Source organism: Ascidiella aspersa, chromosome 6 (assembly GCF_963924565.1).
Source record: "Ascidiella aspersa chromosome 6, kaAscAspe10.2, whole genome shotgun sequence".
In the NCBI taxonomy this organism is placed as follows: domain Eukaryota; kingdom Metazoa; phylum Chordata; class Ascidiacea; order Phlebobranchia; family Ascidiidae; genus Ascidiella; species Ascidiella aspersa.
In genome coordinates, this window is record NC_139452.1 from 15,868,639 (window position 1) to 15,890,073 (window position 21,435).

The window sequence follows — 21,435 nt, forward strand, 5'->3', positions numbered from 1 at the left end:
GTGAAAAGCAAGTAAAATAACCGTGCTTTAGAAATGATAGAATTCGAATGGGAAGCAGAACTTTTAGTTTGCAGACGAGGCACATATATCTCAGTTTCATAGTTCATACAAAGGTAGCACGGATTTAAAATCGAACATCAGCTCATAAACTTGGTAAAAATATGTAAATAAAAAAGCGCGAAATTTATGTTTAGCTCTAGCCCGTTTTTGAAATGGATCAACCTGAATGCGCCGTGGGTCTTATAACAACATCGAAAATAAAAATTTGGGCAACTTAAACTATATACAGATGGATTTTTCACGCAGAACGCAATTGTTTTCCATCTTTAGTATAAACAATACGTTACGTTTTGATAAATCTTTTTGACGTTATTTCTGAGTTTTTTATGGTCCCTGATCTGTAGTTGGCCAATGCAACCGCGGTAAATTTGTCAAGAATTTCGCGTTTCAAAGTATGGCAACCCTATAACCTAAACTAACAAAAGTTTTATTATGCTTTGCGCAAATCGAGTATATAACCCCTCGCTCCAACCTAAAACTTTACTAATTTCTATTTTAGGTAGGTTTTTATAAATTGGATTATTTATCTCAATTTGTGCACGTGAAAATATTAGCTTACTATATTTCGCGTTTATGTTATTTTCAGGGAGTCGAACCGGAACCAAAGCGGAACTTTATAAACCGGTTTTGGGTCAATTTTTCCGAACCGTAACCGAATCTGAACCGTTTTTAAACGATTTTAAGGAGTCAAACCGGAACTGAACCGAATAATTTAAAAGAACATTAACCTTAACCGAACCCGAACTTGTTAACAATAGCGGTTCACTTCAGCATGACGTCACAACTTGTATTTTAAAGACTCAAGTTATGCCATGTTTAAAATTTTATGAACAGATTTAAATATTGATTAAAAAACGCTAATTTTTTTAATTTTTTAGAGTTTTCAAAACTGAGTGGGTGTTTTTTAAATACGTCACGTAACTTTGATTGAATGTCTTACTATTCAAAGATTATTCTCTACATTTTGTGACCCACATTTTTAGATTTAACGCAACTTATATTATATCCGAACCGGAACTTTATGAACCGGTTTTGAAATAACGATGGTCGAACCGGAGCTGAACCAAAACTTTTAAATTGCTCCGAACCAAACCTGGAACTAAACCGTATTCCGAAAAAATTCTTGAACCCGAACCGAACCTGAACCGGAAAAGTCAAACGGTTCGACTACCTGGTTATTCTTTAGTTGAGTTAAGTTTAAAATTTGCAATAGGTTAACGTTTAATTTTTTTTACAGGACTTGGTTTGATATTTAATTAAAAATACCTTACTTAAAAATACTTCAATTTTACAAATGACTTGACTATTGCACTTCAGTCATTTTAAAATGACTTATGTAAATCACTGTTTGAACTCCTTCCCCACTAAAATCGTCTATAGCTACCTGTACTGATCTTTATAATATAGGCTATATATTATTAGGAACAATGCTAGTAAACGTTTATAAAAGTGTCTTACTTGGAAATAAATTGTGCAATTAATTATTGCGGAAAAGCACTATTTCCAACGGCGCTTTTTTGAAATGTTATCCATTGCTATGGACCAATGAATGTCTCTAAAAACCCAAACCTGGCAGACCCTATAACTCAGAACATTGCATTCACTAGTGATACTTCATACATCTTGCAAAAACAAGTGAATTGCATATAATTTATTGAAAACATAAGAAACAATCGAACCATGTTTAATGTTTTACATAAAATTTAACCTATAGCTGGAGGGCTTTTTACAACGAAACGAAAGGCCTATTAACCATCACAAAATAGTTTTAAGGTCCACTTAAAACACAAATATATTCCTAATGACTAGCAAAAAAAGAACAGATTTAAGAGAATTGCTTCCGTAAATTGGATTGCGATATAGCTGAAACACGATACCTAAGCTGGTGAATCCCCTTGCAAGGTTCGTTGCTTACGAAAAGGCTCGCCTTTCTCACAGCGCTTGACCCGTCTTAATTAGGGAGCTATTTTAAAGCGTTATTGTTGATGCTTTGAACGCACAAGTTAAGAATGCGGAGCTTACAATAATAATAGGCATTTATTTCGCCATATGATCGCATTCAGGGACGGGTCTATAAGTTTTGTTTAGGGTGGGCAGGGAAAGTTAGAGATTAAGACATGACGTCACAAATTCACGTCCGAATATTAAGTCACGAAGTATAGGTAAGATCAAAAAGTTTACCGCAAGATATGCAGTTTGTTTATTCTGGCAAACTTATGTTGGAGAGGTGGAGAGGCGCTACTTGCGTTGAACGAATGAACATGTATAGCGTTGCAGATTCGCACGAAGCTCTCGAAATATCCACTTGTACTAAACATATTCTCTTAAAACAAGATAAATCATATTATGAAAGCAAATTTGACTCGCGCGGTATAATTTGTTTGTTTCTATGTAGTTAAAATAGGCAAAAATATAGTGCGTGGGGATGGTCTCAGGTTCCCCTGGATCCGTTCCTAATCACATTAACGCTTTGTTGGGTTGGCTTGTAGTGCGCAACAGCACTCGTCAGTGTATGTCAGTGTGTCTTAGGCTGTATTTTTCTAAAGTGCGGTATGTGACATATCATATCCCCTAATCGTCATTTCAAAACATATTTTGCAAAAAAGTAAAAGTAGAAAACGTCTGCTCAAAGGTATAATGCTGGTGCCCTGGCAGACTTTATTTCCGTAAAATACCGCCTATTTTGTATAATATCACCTATGACACCATAAGTGCTTCAACCTTCATTCCTTTCGATCTACTTTTCGTCTTAAAACCAACGGTTTTAGTGAAACACTTACACACAATATGAGGAGACCACAACTCCTTTTTATCTCCAAGCTTCGTGCCAAATAAAACTTAGTAGGCCCATTTGTCGAAATCACGCTCATTAGTGCGCTGGTATCACCAAACTAAGAATAAAACAATTTCACATTTTCAACTCAAAGCTGCATATTCCTTTCCATTTTCTTGGTGCTGCACTTCGGGGTGTTAAGAATTGCATCGTCGGATGAAAACTAGAGCCAAATGGGACAAACTGCTGAAGGCTTTTTCGAGCGCAAGATCCCTGAAATATCTCAAACGACTCATGACACCTTGAGCCAAAAAATGTGTTGTTTTTTGGTTATATAGAATAGTTCAAGAAGTAACGATGCGTTTAAAGTATTTTCAAAAGCGCATCGCCTTTGAACCACCTTAAAACGATTTTTGCTTAACATGTCGGTCGAACAATATAATGAAACTGCCCTTAGCCGACGTACCAACAAAATATGACTTATTTTTTCTTTGTATCTAAATATAGATTGCTAGCCAATAGAAGATTTATTAAAAGGTCATCTTTATTGTCGTGCGTTTCAACGAAGCCAACATATTTATCCGCCCAACACGAAAACGCAAAGCAAATTCCACACGGCCCTGGCGGCGACAGCAAATGTTTGGACAGCCCAGGTTTATACGCGGTCTTAAAAGGGTCCACCAATACATCTGCTGAATGGTCATTGCCTGTTAAACGGGATGCATCAATTGAGCCAAACGACACCGGCGACATATAGCGGCATGCTACATCAATAATTAACTATACCAAGAACAGGCATACTGGACGACTTTCAGCCCGAAACCGGTCAACACAGCTTTCCAATCACAAACCGTGTTGAGCCCTGGTTTGCAGGTAACGCCTCCATCAAAGGCAATGACGATAATCACATGTCAATAATTAGGTGTAGGTTGTGTGTGCGCGGCTGGCGAATGGTCACGCATATTATGTTGGCAGGTATGCAGTTAAGTTTTCGATTTATTGTCTAACTTTTTTACAGTTTCACGGAAAATGGTTTTATTTTAAATAAGTCTTAGAACATCGAAATTCTACCTTACAATTATTACCGATTATCGATATATGGTTTGATTTTAAAGCTAATTAGGGAGAGGCAGTTCTCTAAAAAAAGAATATCTTAGTAGTACATTTAATCCAAATTATATCTCTCTTTTAAGATTGTTTTAAAATAAACTTAGGGCAACTTAACCTTGTGCAAAAGTGTATAGGATGTATGCCAATTAGTATAATAGTGAATCTGTGAGATCATATATCAAATCGTGTTAAATTAAAGTGGCCTATTATAAATAACCGATCAGCAATCACCGACAGACCATGACTGTCAATGCACTATACGAGATGTAAAAAAATCCAGTAGTAGTTTTCAAAACTTCTAACTAATACCAGAATAAAATTAATAATATGGTCTGGCTCTTATTTTCGTGCGCAATGGAAACTATCACGGAGCATTGACGTCAACAGTGGATCCTGGCCTGAATTAACAGCAGGTGCGCTTTTTGGATAATTCCAACTCGTAATTAATCTGTTCCCTGGTACTTGTTCCAAAATTATATATCTAATTTGTCAACTTTGCTAATTTTACTGTCCAACCTTCTTCAGTTTAGCTGCATAAACTGTCTAATCTCAATAAAACTGTCACGCGTAAACTCGAAACTGTGAAACGCAAAGCTTGATTTTTGTTGTGCTATGAAATGCGACCCAATCGATCTCTATAAGCTTTGCACTTCATCGTGATTGACTTGAATGTTTCATTCGATATTTACTGTTCGATGGTTTATCGTTGGTTATATAATTGGCTTGCTAACTTCATATCGCTTCTCTATTTAACTTTAGGTCATGCCAAATTACAGTCAACTGGGTACGTTATAATTCTTAAAAATAAGAAATTTTCAAAATTGCGTGTTTAAAGTCTAATAAAAGTTCAATAGGAGACTAGGAATTTATTTAAATCAATAAACATCTATATAATTTCCTTTTTCATGCACTCATAAATTGGTTTAAATATTTTTCAACTCATTCTGCGTTGGCCCTGAACCCATATATGTCCAAAGAGTTCTTTGCGTATTACGTCCTTTTGCGTAAAGGTTAAAAAAAGGGTAAACTAGTTCTAAAATTGCCAAGTCGACCAACACAAGTTTGTCAACTAATTAGTAATAACCTCATAATGGTGTGGACTGGAAATTCAGTGTGATCGGTCGTTAAGCCGATTAACGCAACTCGGTCGCAAAAGTTCCACAACAAATAGGAGATTAAAGGCAGAACGATCCACGATTGCTCGTGCTGACGTACGGCTTTCATTGCGAAGATAAACTCCCGAAGCTAAAAGATAAGAGAGAGAAACTCGTCAGGGAGAGAAAGGGAAAAAGGTTCAGCACTCATGTAAGCACCCTGTCCAGAACACGTTTCATACCGGGTTTGTTAGAAAGTGTGCCGGCTGGTACCGTACAAGGCGCTGTACAGTTGACTCGTAAAAGCAACGATCGGTTTATTATTATGTTGTACAGCAATACGAGTGACTTGAGAATACATACTAAGATTTTCTATGTTATATGTCATGTTACATTTTGCATTAGTTTGTAGATTACTGCTGAAAGAACATAACAGAAGTTCAAACTTACCTACGAGTTATCTGTGCGACAGTCGATATTTTTGTCAACGAGAAAGACGCTTCCACACCGTGTTGTTTTTTCCTTACAAAATGCAACGTCAAAGCATGCGATTAATAGGTTGTGACGTAACTCTTATACGATTTTGATTTGTCAGTTCTCCCCTCTAATACAGTAGTTTGCTGTATTTGCCTAAAGATTTTTGTAAAATTGAATTAGATTAAAGGTGACTAAACTTTTACGTCGACAGGTATTATACGAATAGAGAGTGAGCGAATCCAGTTAAATACCCAAAGTCCAATAGTCGTTGAGCTGGTTTGATGAACGCCACTTTGGCCTTTGAGCGGCTTCCACCTGCGGAAAGTGGCTGTAATAAAGCGCCATCGGCGACCAGCCAGAGCAGTCTTCTCGAGTCAAGTACAAACAGCAACTCGGTGAACAACAACCAGTCCAGCAGTGACGACATGCCACCCGACGTCTCCGCCCGCTTCAGCTCAGAGTGTTGCGAAGATGACGTCAGCAGCAATGACGTCGCCAAAACCTCGCGCGCTTCGAGCGAGTGCGAAAACCGGCTTAAGTGCGTACTTCTGGGGGACGGTGCAGTGGGCAAGACGAGTCTGGTTGTGAGTTACTCGACCAATGGATACCCAACGGAATACGTGCCCACTGCCTACGATAATTACTCAGGTGAATACTGGGTGCTGTGTATTAATTATGGTGGGATTTATTCTAGATTTCAACATAGACTTTCGTCCGATTGTATGACGATCAATAATTTATTGGTGAATTATATTCTGCATCTTCCACACATGACCAAATTAATTTAACGAACCACGCGTTAAGTCGCTATCAGTTGTCTGGGTTATACCTTTTATTTATCCTTTTGGTAATGCCATTAAATTTAGCCAAATTATGAAATTGACTCTTTAAAACAAATATTTTATAAATGTAGTGCCTGAGCTGGTGACCATAATGTCTAGGTATGTAGTTTTCTAATTAATCGTGCGCAAAACAAAAAAGATTGAGGTTAGGTGGTTTAAAAATATCAATGTTTACGTACTCTGACAAAACAATTAAGTTAGAACGTTTGTCTTTCGGACGATTAGCCGCGGCGATAAGGTCGCACCCCATCAACTATCTGCGCTGGCCACTGTGTGGTCAGTCTTTGTACCTGTCAGCGAGACAAAGCATCTCAATTAGACGTTCCTTTGCCTGTTACCAGAGTGAACAAATATACTACAGCCTTCGGGATTAGCACTTATTTGTCTAAAATTAAATTTTGTAAGGGAAGACTAATGGGCTTACAATATCTACTCAATCGTTATAGTGTACGACGTTTCATTTTGGGAGCGATTAACATTTTACAAATCCACCGAAAATGGCCTTGTTATAACCAGTTGAATATCTTCCACAAACACAAACCTCCCTGTGTGCCTCATTTACATGTATTTTTGGCACCCCAAATCAGGGGTGGCAAATCTATGGTGCGTGTGTCAACTGTAGCTCATTACATGACTAGATAATTGACGCACTATACACCAGCGAGAAATAATACAAAAACACAACATGCTTGTTAGGGGAAAGTATTAATACGCTTTTTCAGAAAAGGAACAACGGAAATTTAAGTAATTTCGAGCAGAAAGTTTTAATGAGATTAATTGTAATTTAAAACATAGAAATAATTATTTTTGTTGCGCATTTAACTAATTAAGTGGAAACCGTTATTTGGCTATTTCCACTGTTAAAGTGGTTTGTTACTGTTGTTCCGCTTTGTAACAAAACTTTTTTATTTTTTCAGTCAGCGTGAAAATCAACGACAGGCCAATCAGATTACAGATATGCGACACTGCTGGCCAGGTAAATTAATCGATTTTGATCGTTCTACTAAAGACATTAAAACATTGATATATGATCTGATTTTAGTCCGCCACCAATTTAAAACCACCTTTAAAAGTTAGAGCGTAGTGCCTTTGATAGTTTTAAAGGTTTTTATTGGTGCTGGGATTTGCATTGTACCATAAAAAAGCTTTAATATAATAAGAAGTTTTCATGACTACTGATTTAAATCCGAGAGTTATTATTGTACCGTGAAGTTGTCTAATTGTAAAAATTGATTGCGTTCGCCATAGCTTCCAATCAGCAAAATATTCCGCCAAGTAAAAGTTTGGGAACCCAAGTTCTGAAGCGTGCTGTGGTTTCCAGGGGCATGAAGTAAAGAGGATTTGTAAATATTATGCACTGCGCAGATCTTAGGTTTCTGTTAAAATTACCAATACTTGTAAAATGCTTTAGGTTCGTTTAACTGTAATTTTAGCTTAGAGCCAACAAGTGGACACATCTGCTGGCGCAACAGAAAGTCTTCAAATCATTCGTAAAATTAACTTGCGCGAGTACTTTGTTGAACAGGGAAACAAATGCCTGTCGCAACACTTCCTTTGGCACCACAAGCGTTTTGTGCTTTTTCCATGAAAGGAAAAACGAAGAAGAAAGTGAGTCTAGGTTACAGGGCGCGATCTGGCCGACATGTCTATAGCCGCTCGCGAAAACTCTCCCGGGACGACAGTTCAAAGTCGTTAATGCGCTGCGCTGCGAGAAGCCTAAGGCCTCTTTGCAGCAAGTTTAGCCCTCTTTCGTTCCCAGTAGGCTGAATAACGACTGGAACTTTGACCCAGGCTCCCTTGCCGAGCACCGTTTATGGACTTGGTGCCTTCGTTAGGAAAACCCGCGATCAAAGTCTTTTTTGCTGCTGTGTGAATAACACTTTCGTGCACCTCTAGTCATCTCACTTGCCTGTTGTTTCGGTCCAACAACTATGTGTTTGCCGTGGCAAGGTTTGCACAAGGATGACACGCAAAATCGTAAAGCGTTCCATAATAATAAAAAAAAACTTATTTTCGCGGGTTGGCCGCTGCGTGTGGTAGTTTTCTGCTATCTTTTAACAAATCTGCTCGATCGATACAAAAATAAATCACATATTGTCTACAGTGCAACACCTGTTTATTTCCATTACACAAACATTGAACTTAGTTTCACAAAATGGCCCTAAAGCCTAAATTATGGAGATGGAATCGTACTAAAAGTTGCACCTATTTAAGCACATTCTTCTAAACTTCATACGCTATTCCAAATTGCCTCGAGGGATTTTCGTGGTTTATATTAAAAAATTAATGGAGAGCACAGTGGAAGAAGATAACGCCAAGGTTTTGAAGTAAGTGGACTGAAGTAACGCAAGTAAAAATGTATTTTGCGATGGCAGATTGAGATATGTAGAGTCTATTTTTAAATAACGAAAAAAGCCTTGTCACAGTCTCGTGCCATAACTCATTTGAAAATATCGATATATTATATTTACCTTGGCATTGTCTGACATTGCCTTAAATGTTATACCGTGGGCGTTCTTGATCAGCTGCTTCACCGATACAAGTGCCTAATTGCCTTCGCTAAGTCGCTTACATATATGGTCAAAGGCGCCTTCCACTTGCCTCGCGCGTTAATGATGTCATTGTCACGGGGTCATTTGGACGACCTTGGCGAAGTTGGCGTGTTTATTCACTTGCCACGTTGAGCGCGCGCTATCATTACACAGCCAAATGAAAGTCCCTGTTTTAAGCGGTTAATGTTTAAGAACACTATATAGCGGATTGGAAACTTTTGGGAAAGGCACAAGATGAACACAATAATTTTGTTGTTGCACGAAGCCAATCAGCAGATAGTCAGATAACTTATAAAAATTTTTAGCATGAATTTCATACCACTCAAGTTTATAGACATACGGTGTAGAAGTTGTTATGATTTAAAAAATATGCTGTAACATCTGTGTTTTAATTATATGGGTTTTACGTTTGTCTGTTTAATATCAACGAGGCTGTGCAAAATATTATTCAACACAAAAACCTTCAATAATAAAAAGCCCGTTGGTTGGCAGAGGATAACAATATTCGATTTTTGTTGGATTTTCCTTTGCCCATGTTCTGCGTTTCTCCCTAGCTGAGCACACACACGGACTCACAAATCCATGGAAGTTTAAATATCATAGGATCGAAATTTGTTAGTATAGTCACGGGCATTGCTCGCAACCATTGTTCACCGTATCCGCTATTCGCTCGGCGTTACTCGTCACCAAGTAGTTTACGTAGCCACCCGAATACTCCGATGTTCGCCTTATTTCTCCATCTTGCTCTAAAATGCCACGCGCCTGTCTTCAAAGCGCTTTAGCCTTTAGGCTAGGCTCGTTTATTGTCGTTTACGGCCACGCCCGAATGCGCACAGTTGGCGTCGATGCAACTCTGGCATAAGACAGCACTCAAGCGTCGGTTGAATAGCGTTTAAAGCATCATTGCCACCACTCTGACTCTATACTTGTTTTGAATTTACCAACAAATTGAAAAGAAAGGTAAATCAAGCGTGGCCTAAACGAATTGGTTCATCAGCCAGATTGGCTCTAATCTGGTCTACGCTTGGCGAACACATAGTTGGTGTTTCTTTTTCTGTTTTTTAGTTGAGGGTTACGTCTTCACACTGGAATTTTTCATTTCACTCCAACTCCAATGGTATACCTCCGACAAAGATAGGACACATTACCCTGTAAATTTCATAGTCTGTTGTGGCATGTAGCCATAGACAGCAGATGAACTGTATTATGTTAAGGTTTAAGTCTTAATTTGAACAGCCTTTTATTTAAATTGTTTATTTATATAGAAATGTTGATTCATTTGGTATACCATTGAAGCGCGAAATATATTTCCACTTGTAACGGTTTTATATCTCCTCTGTTTTGAGTAAGGCGGTTGGTGGGCGGTCGACAGCAGCGTCAAACGATTTCGTGGTACCAGCAATTTACGAGCTCAGACGGCGCGTCTAAAATGGCCGCCCATCAATTTCACGTTTTAATATTGAATCAGATGTTTATCGCAATCACATGCTCTGTTGGCGTTCGACACGCCTGCTTTAATTTTACAATGGTCGTGTAAGAAAAAATAAAACGCAATTTTAACATTGCTATGGCACTACATGGATAAGTCGCCATGTACCAAAAATTAACAGTACTTCAGTTGAAAGCATTGCGTTGCAGAGTAACGCTCATCTCGACACACTGCTGTAGTGGTAACCCTGCCTAGCGGTTCGAATACACAGTCGGGTGTTAGTTTTCTCTTGGCACACAGCCCACAGTACTAAGGCTACAGGCGCGGAGAACTACCCCTAGTTGGTTGTCTTGCCTGCTAGCTTTATGTGTAATTGTTAAACAGTTCAAGTGCCTACCAAGCTTATCGGGAGGCTTCCAACCGTCCGATTAGAGTCGGGTTTACATAATTTCGAAATCGTTAATCTGTAGGCTACTGCTTGTTTCTGAAGGCGAAAAAAGTAGTATGCCTAGATGGAAATCGTCATGTCGTAATAAATATTGTATATGTTGTTTTTGGTATTTTTAATATAAAGTAAAATGCAATAGGAATACTTGCTGCACCTAATGTTCTCGGATTGTAATTATACTTTATTGAAGTGCTTAGCGTTAATTGTTGCCAAAGCGTAAATAAATTGCGTTGTTCCATTTTTCACAAGCCCTCCTCATCTTTTACAGGACGAGTTCGACGGCATGCGTCCCCTCTGTTACCCGGACACCGAGATATTCCTGGTGTGCTTTAGCGTGGTGCGTCCGGTTTCCTTGTGCAACATAAGGGACAAATGGCTGCCAGAGATCAAAAAGTTTCAGCCCAAGGTTCCTTTTCTCATCGTGGGCACCCAGATCGATCTCAGGAACAATCTTAATGTGTTGGTCGATCTCGCGCGCTTAAAGTAAGTACTTTTGATCTAATGCCTCTTTTCGTACAATTCTTGTATAGTCGCTTTGCTAATTTGTTAAGACGACGTATAATTTATTGTAGCCGTAGATGTAAAATTATACTTACGTGCCCCAGTTATATTTACCTTCCACAGTCGCGTACAGAAATTTGAGGGGGCCTGGCGTTAATTTATGGATGACTGTGTTCCTTAAAAATGGTCCCGGTTATATAGGAAATTGATTTACCATAATTGGATTTGTGCAATCTGGAACCTTCCTCTAAGTGGCACTGTTTATCCCAGTTCTATAGGCCTTCATTTCAGCCAATCCCATCCAGTGTACTTAGTTCGGTTTTCAGAAAAATACTAAACATTTAAAAGATTCATATAGGTGAGACAAGGAAGCTATTAGGGTTTTAGGTACCGTAATTTACAAACAATTCAGTGGTTAAATTGAACATTTATCCTATAGTGAGCGTCCTGTGGAAGAAGAAGAGGCTCAGCTCTTTGCTAAGCGCTGCGGCGCGGTTGGCTACGTCGAGTGTTCCGCGCTCACGCAGAAAAACCTCAAGGAGGTCTTCGACACCGCAATCCTTGAGGGGATCCGATACAGCGAGAAGAAAGAGAAGAAAGAGAAGAAGGGCAGGAGCTGGAGCATGCGCAGGAACGAGTCCACCAAGAGCGAGAAACGTGAGGCTGCCCAGAGGAGGGCAAAGAGTGTCCGGAGGAAGTCAGTCGTCTGGTGGAGAAAGTTCTTCTGTTTTTCGTAACTTCCTCTTTTAGCCATTGTAGGATGCTGGTGATTGACAAGAAGACCTTGTGACCAAGCGGGCTTCCAGAGGAGGGAAAGTAACAGAAAGAAAAAACAGACCATTGTTTCAAATACGCCGTGTTTCGTACGTTGACTTCTCGCTTGCTTTTAATTGGCCCTTTCTTTTTGACATAAAAAATTAAATCCATTTTTGTCATTTCGGTGGCCGTAACTATATGACTGTTGGCATCCACATGCCAACCTTAACTATGGAGATCGATCGACTCTAAAACGGAAGTTAGACTCATTGACGTTCGAATACTGTTCAACTATTGTTCCATGATGTTTCCATTGGGTAAAACCTATCACAACTTGTTTGGTAAAATGCATTGCCTAGTTTGCGCATGAGCAGTTGGTTGGTCGTTAAACAACATTTTTGATGTACTTCTTTTTTAGTGCTGGTTGCCGTTGGAAGATTTGTCTGTTATATATGTTTTTGTAAAGGCATTTTGGATTAATCTTTTGTTTTATAACTTAATTTTAATTTCAATATTTCTATTTTCAAAAATTAAGCAAGTTTGCTATCTTTGTGATTTTTATTGACTGCTTTTTAGTGCAATTTTCTTTCACGCTCGAAAATTTAATTTGGCTCCTTTTAGATATAATAGCTTGATGTTTATGGTTATAGTCGCATTTGTTACGTCATGTCTATATCTAAGGACAATTTAGTCTCGTTAAAGATATTCATATGACTATTTGAGCGAGTTTGTTTCACAGTCCAGCACTTTTTCGATAGTATATGATAATTATACATGCTGGTTAAAGCCTGTCACACCAAATAACCAGAAAACCGATACACCGAGCAACTGAAATTCTTCTCAATCACGGGTCGCTATCAAATAATCAAGGGTCCTTGATTGCGCCCTGTTGCTATGACGTAACAATAACACTGTGCACTTTTCTCTGTGTATATTTTCTAATTGCGCGTGCCCTTATGTGTGTGTATTGGCATTATATGTACTTAGCAAGCGACTAGCAATTATTTCCGTTTTGTCATTTGCTTGCGTATAAACATGGCTTTTAAACCTAAAATGTCGTCATTTTCTCATAAATCTTTGTTGTTTTGACTTCGCGTGTATAAACCGTTGTGCAAACTATAAAACAGGCTGACATACAATCCCAAACATTGCATCACTAAGTTAAATCAACAGAATGATCAAATCGGAATTTTATCTTTCTTGTGTTTGAAAGGTACCGTTGGTTACTCAAAATGCTGTATGACATTGAATTTATTTCATGGCGTGATTGTCGATAGCCAACCTTTCGATGTATTGACTGTGTTTTTAACCCAATTATGCCGCACCTATATCGCTATACGCTCGCCGTACTATCGCCCTTTCGTGTGAATCGTAGCAAATACTTTCACTCGTCCTTAAGCATTTTACTTTTGTTTGCTTTAAGCCATATATGACATAAATTGTTATGCATGGACTGGTGCAAATTTGCGCTTGTCTTTTGTTCATTAAAATTGCATTAAACTTATAATTGTAATTTATTATCTTATTACTATATTGGCACGGTGGGATAGTGATTTTTGCAGTTATCAAACTTATAGAGGGGCATATTGGACCACGAATTTGACACAGTTCAGTAGACTTAGCAGAGTTAAGCGGTTTAAAGGTTGTGGTTTTTGGCTCTCCTGTCAAGTGCTAGACTAGGCGAAAGGCGTAGGACGTGTATGAAACGAATACGAATTTCTACTTCGGTTGAACTAGCTTAGTAAAATTGGAAGCCCTGGTCATTTGAATTTAGCCATGTCTAAACTATTTATTGCTAGCCTATGACCATCTTTTGTTAATTTAACCGAAGCTTGGACAAAATGTAACCTTCAGTATGAAATCCCTATTTTACCAGAACAATAAAGTCAATTTGTCACTGGAATATGAATAGCAACTTGAGTAGTCTTTGGGCAGCAATATAGCAATAAGCACACCGACTGCTATTAATAATAATTATGTTTCCATTGTTCATTCTACTGTTTTCCAGGAGCACTTTTGCAATTGTCATAATTCGTGTTTAAGTACAATCAACCAATAAATTTTGTTTGTCAATCAATATGGCATTCCTAAAAGTTCTCAAGAGAACTCTTTTTTGTTCAGCAAGATACCAAGTTGGTCATTTAAGTGTCAAAACTAAAATGTTTATATGATTAAAAACACACTTTCGACCTATAATAACACAAAAGCTTATTTCGGATCATTACGAAAGTTTCATAAAATAATTAGCTAATTATTACCTTGCAATGCTTGTTTAGGCTAAGTTGCAAGGCAACGCTTTTATGAAACATTAAACCCTACTGACAAGGGTCGTCATTTTAATCGTAAAATCGTTAGCCTTATTGGTGTGACCTTTTAGTTGCATGGTAAACAGAGTTGTTAATCGCGTGCATCAACAGATAAAGTGAAAATAAACTCAAGCGACACGGCGTTCATGTTCGAGGTTGTTCGAGGCGTCACACTTATTGTGTACAACAACACCGATTAAGTTTTACGGCCAGGCCAAACCATTCACACTCTCGCGTTTTGTCCCAAACTATAATATGTTTTAGCAGATTCTATTTCTCCCTATTCACTTTCACCAAACACTTGACTAGTGACGTATTTTACTGGTGATATACGGACGCAGTTCTGTTGGTAATTAAACGTTGATATATATTTTTTACTTTTTGGCGTCATGCACTATCTATAAGGCCACAAAACGCGGCGTTGGTTATCGCTGTTTTTTGTTGTCCTGGCGCTTGATTAACCGCTTACTTTTTGAAAGAATAGTTTACAACAAGGTTGCGATCAGGTAAAACAAGATAAAAATAAGGAATATCTATTACACTTAAAAAGAAAAAAATAGTGACAAAATGCTTCCCGAGAAAGATTTTTCTGTGTAAATCCATGAACTTTAAAATCACGATCATATTATAAATTAAATCGGAATATTCGCTTTCCAACACGGGTAAACTGCATGACAATACAATAACTGAAAAGTGGTACTTCACAGTGTCATGGTGGACAGATCACAAATCGAACACTTCCGCCGCTGTTAGCTAGAACGGGAGTGGTTTCATACACCTCAGCGATTTTCAAAGGATGGTTAAACTCGTTGGGCGACCTTAGTAATGTATAACGCGACTGACACACCTCAAATAAGTCATTACCGTACACTGGTGAACAATGATTTTATGTAGCGGCGCGTCCGATTCGGAGATTAAGCGCTATTTCGGTTGTCAAGGATAAAAGACCTCACGTACGGGTGGTTAGACGTGCTAAGGTTGAAACAGTTCTTGGGTTTCCGTTTCTTAGCAGTCAAACAAAGGGTTTGGAAGAGGCCTTTCCCGAATTATGGGGTTCGGTTTGGTTGCGAAGCGTGATGACTTTAAAGGAAAAAAATGATTTGGTTATTTTATTTAGCCAAGCAAAATAACTATTATCTCCAACGACTGTGCTTTTTCAGGACTACTGGTAAAACACTATATTGTTTTATAAGCAACTTCGAAGTTAAACAGGACGAAGAAAAATAAATTGGGAAAGGGTTACTTCGCACCTAACATTTTTGATTTGAAAACTGAACACAATTAAATGTTTTTGTTTTCGTCGCAATTACCTATTGTTATGGCCAACCGTATATATGTACAACTTTTTAGCAAATAGAAATATATTTGAATTTTTTAAACAAAACTTGACCGGCGGGTCTACAAGAATTACACTGTTTTTCGTAAAAATAATGCCCTATTGCGCAATGAAAGGTTCAACGAAAGCAACTCAATGGTTCAATGAAAGCAACTCAGCAATAAAGGCGAAAGAAAGTAGTTTTGCACATCAAGCGCTTTTCCAAGAAAATTATTTTTACGATTCCTACGTGTAATGTGAGTCTCTGTGAGCAAGTACTTCTTACTGATTGCGTACGATTAAAGTGAGGTGTTTGTCATCTTTGACAAGAAAGCAAAAAACCTGCCTAAGGCAGGCGATACAACTCACCAAACATAGGAAGACAAGCCCAGGCAAATCTCGGTGCCTTGCCCTACTTATCGATTTCTTCTTCGACGGATATAGGCAAGGTGCTTGACAAGCTGTCGCTATGTACCTTCGAATTGACTTTCGTCAATGATCGCCTTGACTGAAGTCCTTGCAATTAACGGTATATTGATTAAAGCCATTGTTTCATTCTAGCGTTTCTTCACAGGGATTGCTATTAATATGTAATTTGCAAGTGTATTGGTATTGTGTAGGGCGACGCTGCATCCCTGGTCTAAACTAGATTTTTTAAAGATTTTCTCATGCTTAAGTCGAAAGAAATGTGAAACCCAGGCGTGAACAGACGCGGATCTAGACTTTTTGATTGCTGGAGAAATACATTTTTTAGATATGACGTCACAAAGTTGTTATGACGTGACGTCACAAAAATACATCAAAACATGACGTCAAAAAGTAAGTTATATACGTGACGTCATAAAAAGTAACCTAACGAACACCACTCAGTTTGACCATATCGTTGTTTTAGGTTGGAGATGTAATGTTCAATAGAAAAGCTACATTGCAAATATGTTATTCATTTTCGAGGATACAATAGGACGCGCGACGCCTTTGGGTCTAAAACGAATTTGTTTTGCATTCACGGAGTTAAAATTTGCCATTCATGGGAAATGTTTTACAATAAGTTTTTAAAATATTGTTACCCATTAAATTGCATTTTTCAAAATACATAAGTGAGATAAATGCGGAACCAATCAAGTCAATTTAAAAAATTAGGCCAAAACAATCAATTTACAGTCTCATATTTCTATGCCGTAACACGAAACCGTTTGTTGCTGGCGGCGTTAAACGGAAGTTTAGGCAGACGGCGGTCAGAGGAAATAAAACAGAAAGCTTACGAAGGCAACATGTTTCAACACGGATATCAGACCATCGAATCTATACACGACTAGCAGATCGGCTTGATGGGAATTAACGCGCGACGAAACTGGATCCAACATGAAGGCTGACGCGACATATCCGTTCACACTGGGCACTTTTACCTTTCGCCCGGCTCGTAAAAGTGCTGGGACACGAGGCGGTGACCAGACAGTCGTGTCACTGCTGTATCGTCGTATTGTACCTAACACACAGCCTTTATTATCTTCCAGGCCAGTCGCGGTGTCGTGTGACGGGTTGCCCCGCCTCTTTTGGCGCACTGCTTTCCAAGGCGTGGGAATCGGGCTTAGTCTTACATGTCTGTACCAATTAATCGAAATTTAGGAAAAACAGTCGTTTTATTTTGTAATGTAAAGTACGTCTAACCAGCTTTGTGCTTATTTTTTTACAAACCTACTACTTACTACTGAAAGACATGTTGTAAGGCATAGACTTACTTCTGACGTATATTTCCTACTTGGCTATGTATTCAAGTAGAGTTTTACATTTATTGAACTTATGTCAAAAAGTGTAAATCTCAGGTTCAGTATACATACAATGTCATACAAATATTAAATTACCAACAAGGCTATCTGGTTAAATCCAGAATAAACCTGTAAAACGGGCTGGCGTCAAGGGGCGGAGTTTGCGCTTTGGAAGTCAGGTTTTATTTGAGATGTAGTTAATGTTTCACGCCTATAAACTCGGTTGACATTTAAAATTAATACATAACGTTACCACAAGTGATGACAACCATCCTCAACTAATTTGTGAGAAATCGGAATATGCTCTTATGGACACATACATTAAAATAGTCTGTGGATTGAAACGAAATAATATAAACCTATATTTAATATCAAACACCAACAACCACACAAAGTCAGTTCCTTGGGCGCCATTAGCTTGTATTTTACTTATGGTCTAATCTTGATCAACTTATGAGATAAATGTTGGCACACTGTTGAATTTCGTATAGTGGCTGCCCGATGATATCGAAAAAGAAACGATTTCGTCAGAAGGATCTGACTTAATCAAAAGTGCCAAAACGGTCGCTTGATTGCAAACGAACGTGTCGCAATTGGTATGCCACTTGTCACGCTTTTGTGGGTGTCTTGCTCCAACGAAGGTGTCTTGCTCCAACAAAAACGGTATATAGCTTCAGCAAGTAAGATAGAGATGTCGTCATGCGCCACAGCAAACATTGTGCAACAATATAACAATATTTCGACCTTGTATGTTTTCCCGTGGCTATTGTATGTTCGACTCATTAAGGCCGTTAGTCAAGGACGCACAACAAATGCTAAGTGGGCTGAAATTTACTGACTTGAAAAGGCTTTTGGCGTATGACGATAAACATGCAAAGAGTGTGTTATTAGCTATTATAGCCCGATTGCACCATACGAACGTGCAAAGAACATACTTCGGCAGCAAACAAAAGAAAGAGCAAACAGCGGCTTTGTTTATCCGCGCGTCTGCTTCCAGTAAATCTGGGTTGTTATTTTACGACTGATCAAACAAAGTCCCCCCTCTTGGTGGATTCCCCCTGATCCCCTGATTTCCTATCCCCCTCCCATCCCCATGTTTTTTCGGCGGGCAATATATAGCCACGTGCTTAAACCCAACACACGGCAACGAACTAAAAATATATGTTTTTAAATTTATGACGCACTCCGAGATGTTGAGTAAATCATCGTCGGTTATCGTCGAGTGCTTTCCGGGATGGTGAAGCACAAATCACACATAAATGGCGTACGAAAGTAGTTCGGTGCGTACCTTCTTGGGATAGAGAAAAGGTCAAAAAAATAATAGAAAGTATAGCTGTGTGCACCACAGTACTTAACCAAACATTTTAAAACATTTGCAAGTATGATGATAATATAACAAAACTTACATCACTCTGCTAAGCTTTATTTCAGGTATGTACAAGGAATTATTATTTCAATCCTAACACATTTCTGGGACAAGCATTATATGTATTTCGCAAGCATTAGCCGTTTACGTCGCACAAATCGTGCACAATCTGGTACAGTTTATTGCATTGAAAAAAATGAACGCTTGTCTTAACTTTGATTTCGGTTGTAACCTGGCTTTTAAATCTGGCTTTTAAACGTGGATATTTTAATTTTCTGCATAGTTTAACTGTTTATATAATGCTTGTATGACCCTGGTAATTGATGCCACTAACAAAAACTTGTAAGGAATCATATATTTGCGAGATAAATAGCGGTCACATGCTGTCGCCGTAGAGCGGTAGTATTTCGATTGATTAACTAAACTAGTAGTTGGAAGATCATTTGCTCGTTTGTGTGGCGTAATACTGAAATTGGTTTGAAAGAACAAATTAAGTTTTCATATGGAGCAAAACCATATTCAAAGTAGCGAAAATAAAGTTAAATAATCAAAAATGGATTGGTACACAAGATGTTGTTTGAGAGTACAATATTCGCGAATATTTAATCAAATTTCGATGTCGGTTGAATCACAGCAAAAACATCAAGCAGCCGCAACCTGTGGCACACGATTTTTATTTGATATTGTATGACCGCCACCGAATAAAGAAGGCCAGACAGACCATAATGCGGGTAATTTGATTATAACGCAACAACATAAACGCATGTGACGTCACACTGGGGTCACACGACACCTATGAAAGTGTTTGTTTGCTGACGAACAACTAGCATCACTTTAAATGGGAACGAACGTCAATACAGCATGGAAAATAAATGTTGTGTTGTTTTTCGATACAAGTAACAACCTTAGGCTAGCTAACGTGGCCACTAAAAAGCCCAAAGCTGTATTTTGATAGAATAAATTACACTTTTCGATTCTTCGATTTACACGAGGGCCTTAAAACAGCTTCTTTTAACCGCGCGGTGCTTATTAACTGAAAAAAACAACTGTTGTCATTTAATATGCCTGAAAGATTGTCACACAAAAAACATTTTTTTTTAATTATTTATACGCAGCGCCGCCGAGTACACCAAGTGGTCGGACGAACATTTAAATAAAATATATTTCTGTCTAAAAAACGTAAATAACCATAAAACTACAACCCGATTTTTCATCGTCAGTATATCTTAGATTTCATTCGAATTAAGATATACTGACGATGCCTTAGTTGGCGAAATATATATATATCTTTTTAAGATCTGGTTAATGTGTCTGACCTGAATTGCTAGCTTTGCTAGATTATTTTGCTGTTACTGATCAGGAATTAAGGTCGACATTTATCTTGCAAGGGTCAAGGTAATTTCTATTATTCACATATTCAGTACAACATAGTACAGTAATAAAAGGGAAAATCATAAATCGAGAATATATATTAGCATCGAAAAGGCATTAACTTTTTGAATTCAGTATTGTTAAGGGTCAGCCAACCAAACATTTTATAGTAAAAAGCTGACAGAAAATGCCTTAATTGAATGTTTATAAATTCAAAATGTTATCGTCCAAAGTCAACCCCGCTTTTTATAGCACCACCCCCCTTTGGAAATGAGTTGCGCAAGGTCACGTACATGGATATTTGTTTAGGGTATCACATGGCGTCAAAGACATGTGACCGTAGAATATTTGTTTAATTTGTCCTAGTCAAGCGTTTTTATCAGCGTTGCTAAATAACGTAAGAGTGTACAGTTATTTTCGGATTGATGATCGTAAAGTCATCTGAACAGATATAGTATTAATGAGTAACTACAGCCATAAAAAAGAAGTTCAAACGTCATTCAACCTGTTGACTCCTGACTTCCGCCGCCCGCACACAGAGTGCTATTGATTTGTTTTCGCGCCAGCACTTGCCTTACTCCAGTGGAAACAACGGGACGAATAAGTGCAGTAGGAAAGGAATCGGTAAACAACTTTGGTAGGTGACAAAGGTTAAGAGAGAGAAAATTCCCAAGCGAACGCCTGGAGTCTCAAACCTAACTGAACTGTGGTTGTGTCGTCGGCAGAGCCCGTCAAATCGTACATTGTCCGCTGTGGGTTGCCACGATGGCACGATCAACATCTTCAGAACATCCGCCGGACCAACAGCGGGTCAACAAGGTGCCTAAAATCACATCCAGTGTGATCGTGCGACCCGGTCGTGCCATTGTGCATAGGGGATTTGGTTAACTCAGCTACGTTCACACATTATGCGGAAAACGTGGCCTAGAATATCACTTTGGAATTGCCTTACATAAAAAATATATTTTTAGAACACGTTTCTTAATTTACATAACATAATAAAAGTTCGTCACCGTTTTTACAGGCTCGGTAAATAGCAACAGATTTTTGAAAGCTGTTACTCAGCACACAGCCCAATTCACTCTCAAGTTTGTCGTTGATTCATACTTTAAGTCCTACACATAGAGCTGTTACTGTAGCCGTTTATTGGGAAGCACCTAATAAAAAAAAATATTACTCGGCGAATAGAGCTATTTTAGTGTCGCGATTAGGCGTTTTCTACTAAGAAGCTTTCATTACAGATTTTTAAAATTTTACCAAAACCACACG

The 21,435-nt window shown here is 38.3% G+C and overlaps 1 protein-coding gene across 1 annotated transcript; it reads left to right on the forward strand.

Annotated features, from left to right (window-relative positions):
• Nucleotides 1-5,293: 5,293 nt before the first annotated feature.
• On the forward strand, nucleotides 5,294-13,548 carry LOC146140457 (cell division control protein 42 homolog). Its single transcript, XM_083391389.1, has 4 exons — nucleotides 5,294-6,162; nucleotides 7,274-7,332; nucleotides 11,054-11,268; nucleotides 11,726-13,548. The coding sequence occupies exons 1-4, from the start codon at nucleotides 5,796-5,798 to the stop codon at nucleotides 12,021-12,023; spliced, it is 939 nt and encodes a 312-aa protein (XP_083247515.1). The 5' UTR covers nucleotides 5,294-5,795; the 3' UTR covers nucleotides 12,024-13,548.
• The last annotated feature ends 7,887 nt before the right edge of the window (nucleotides 13,549-21,435 follow it).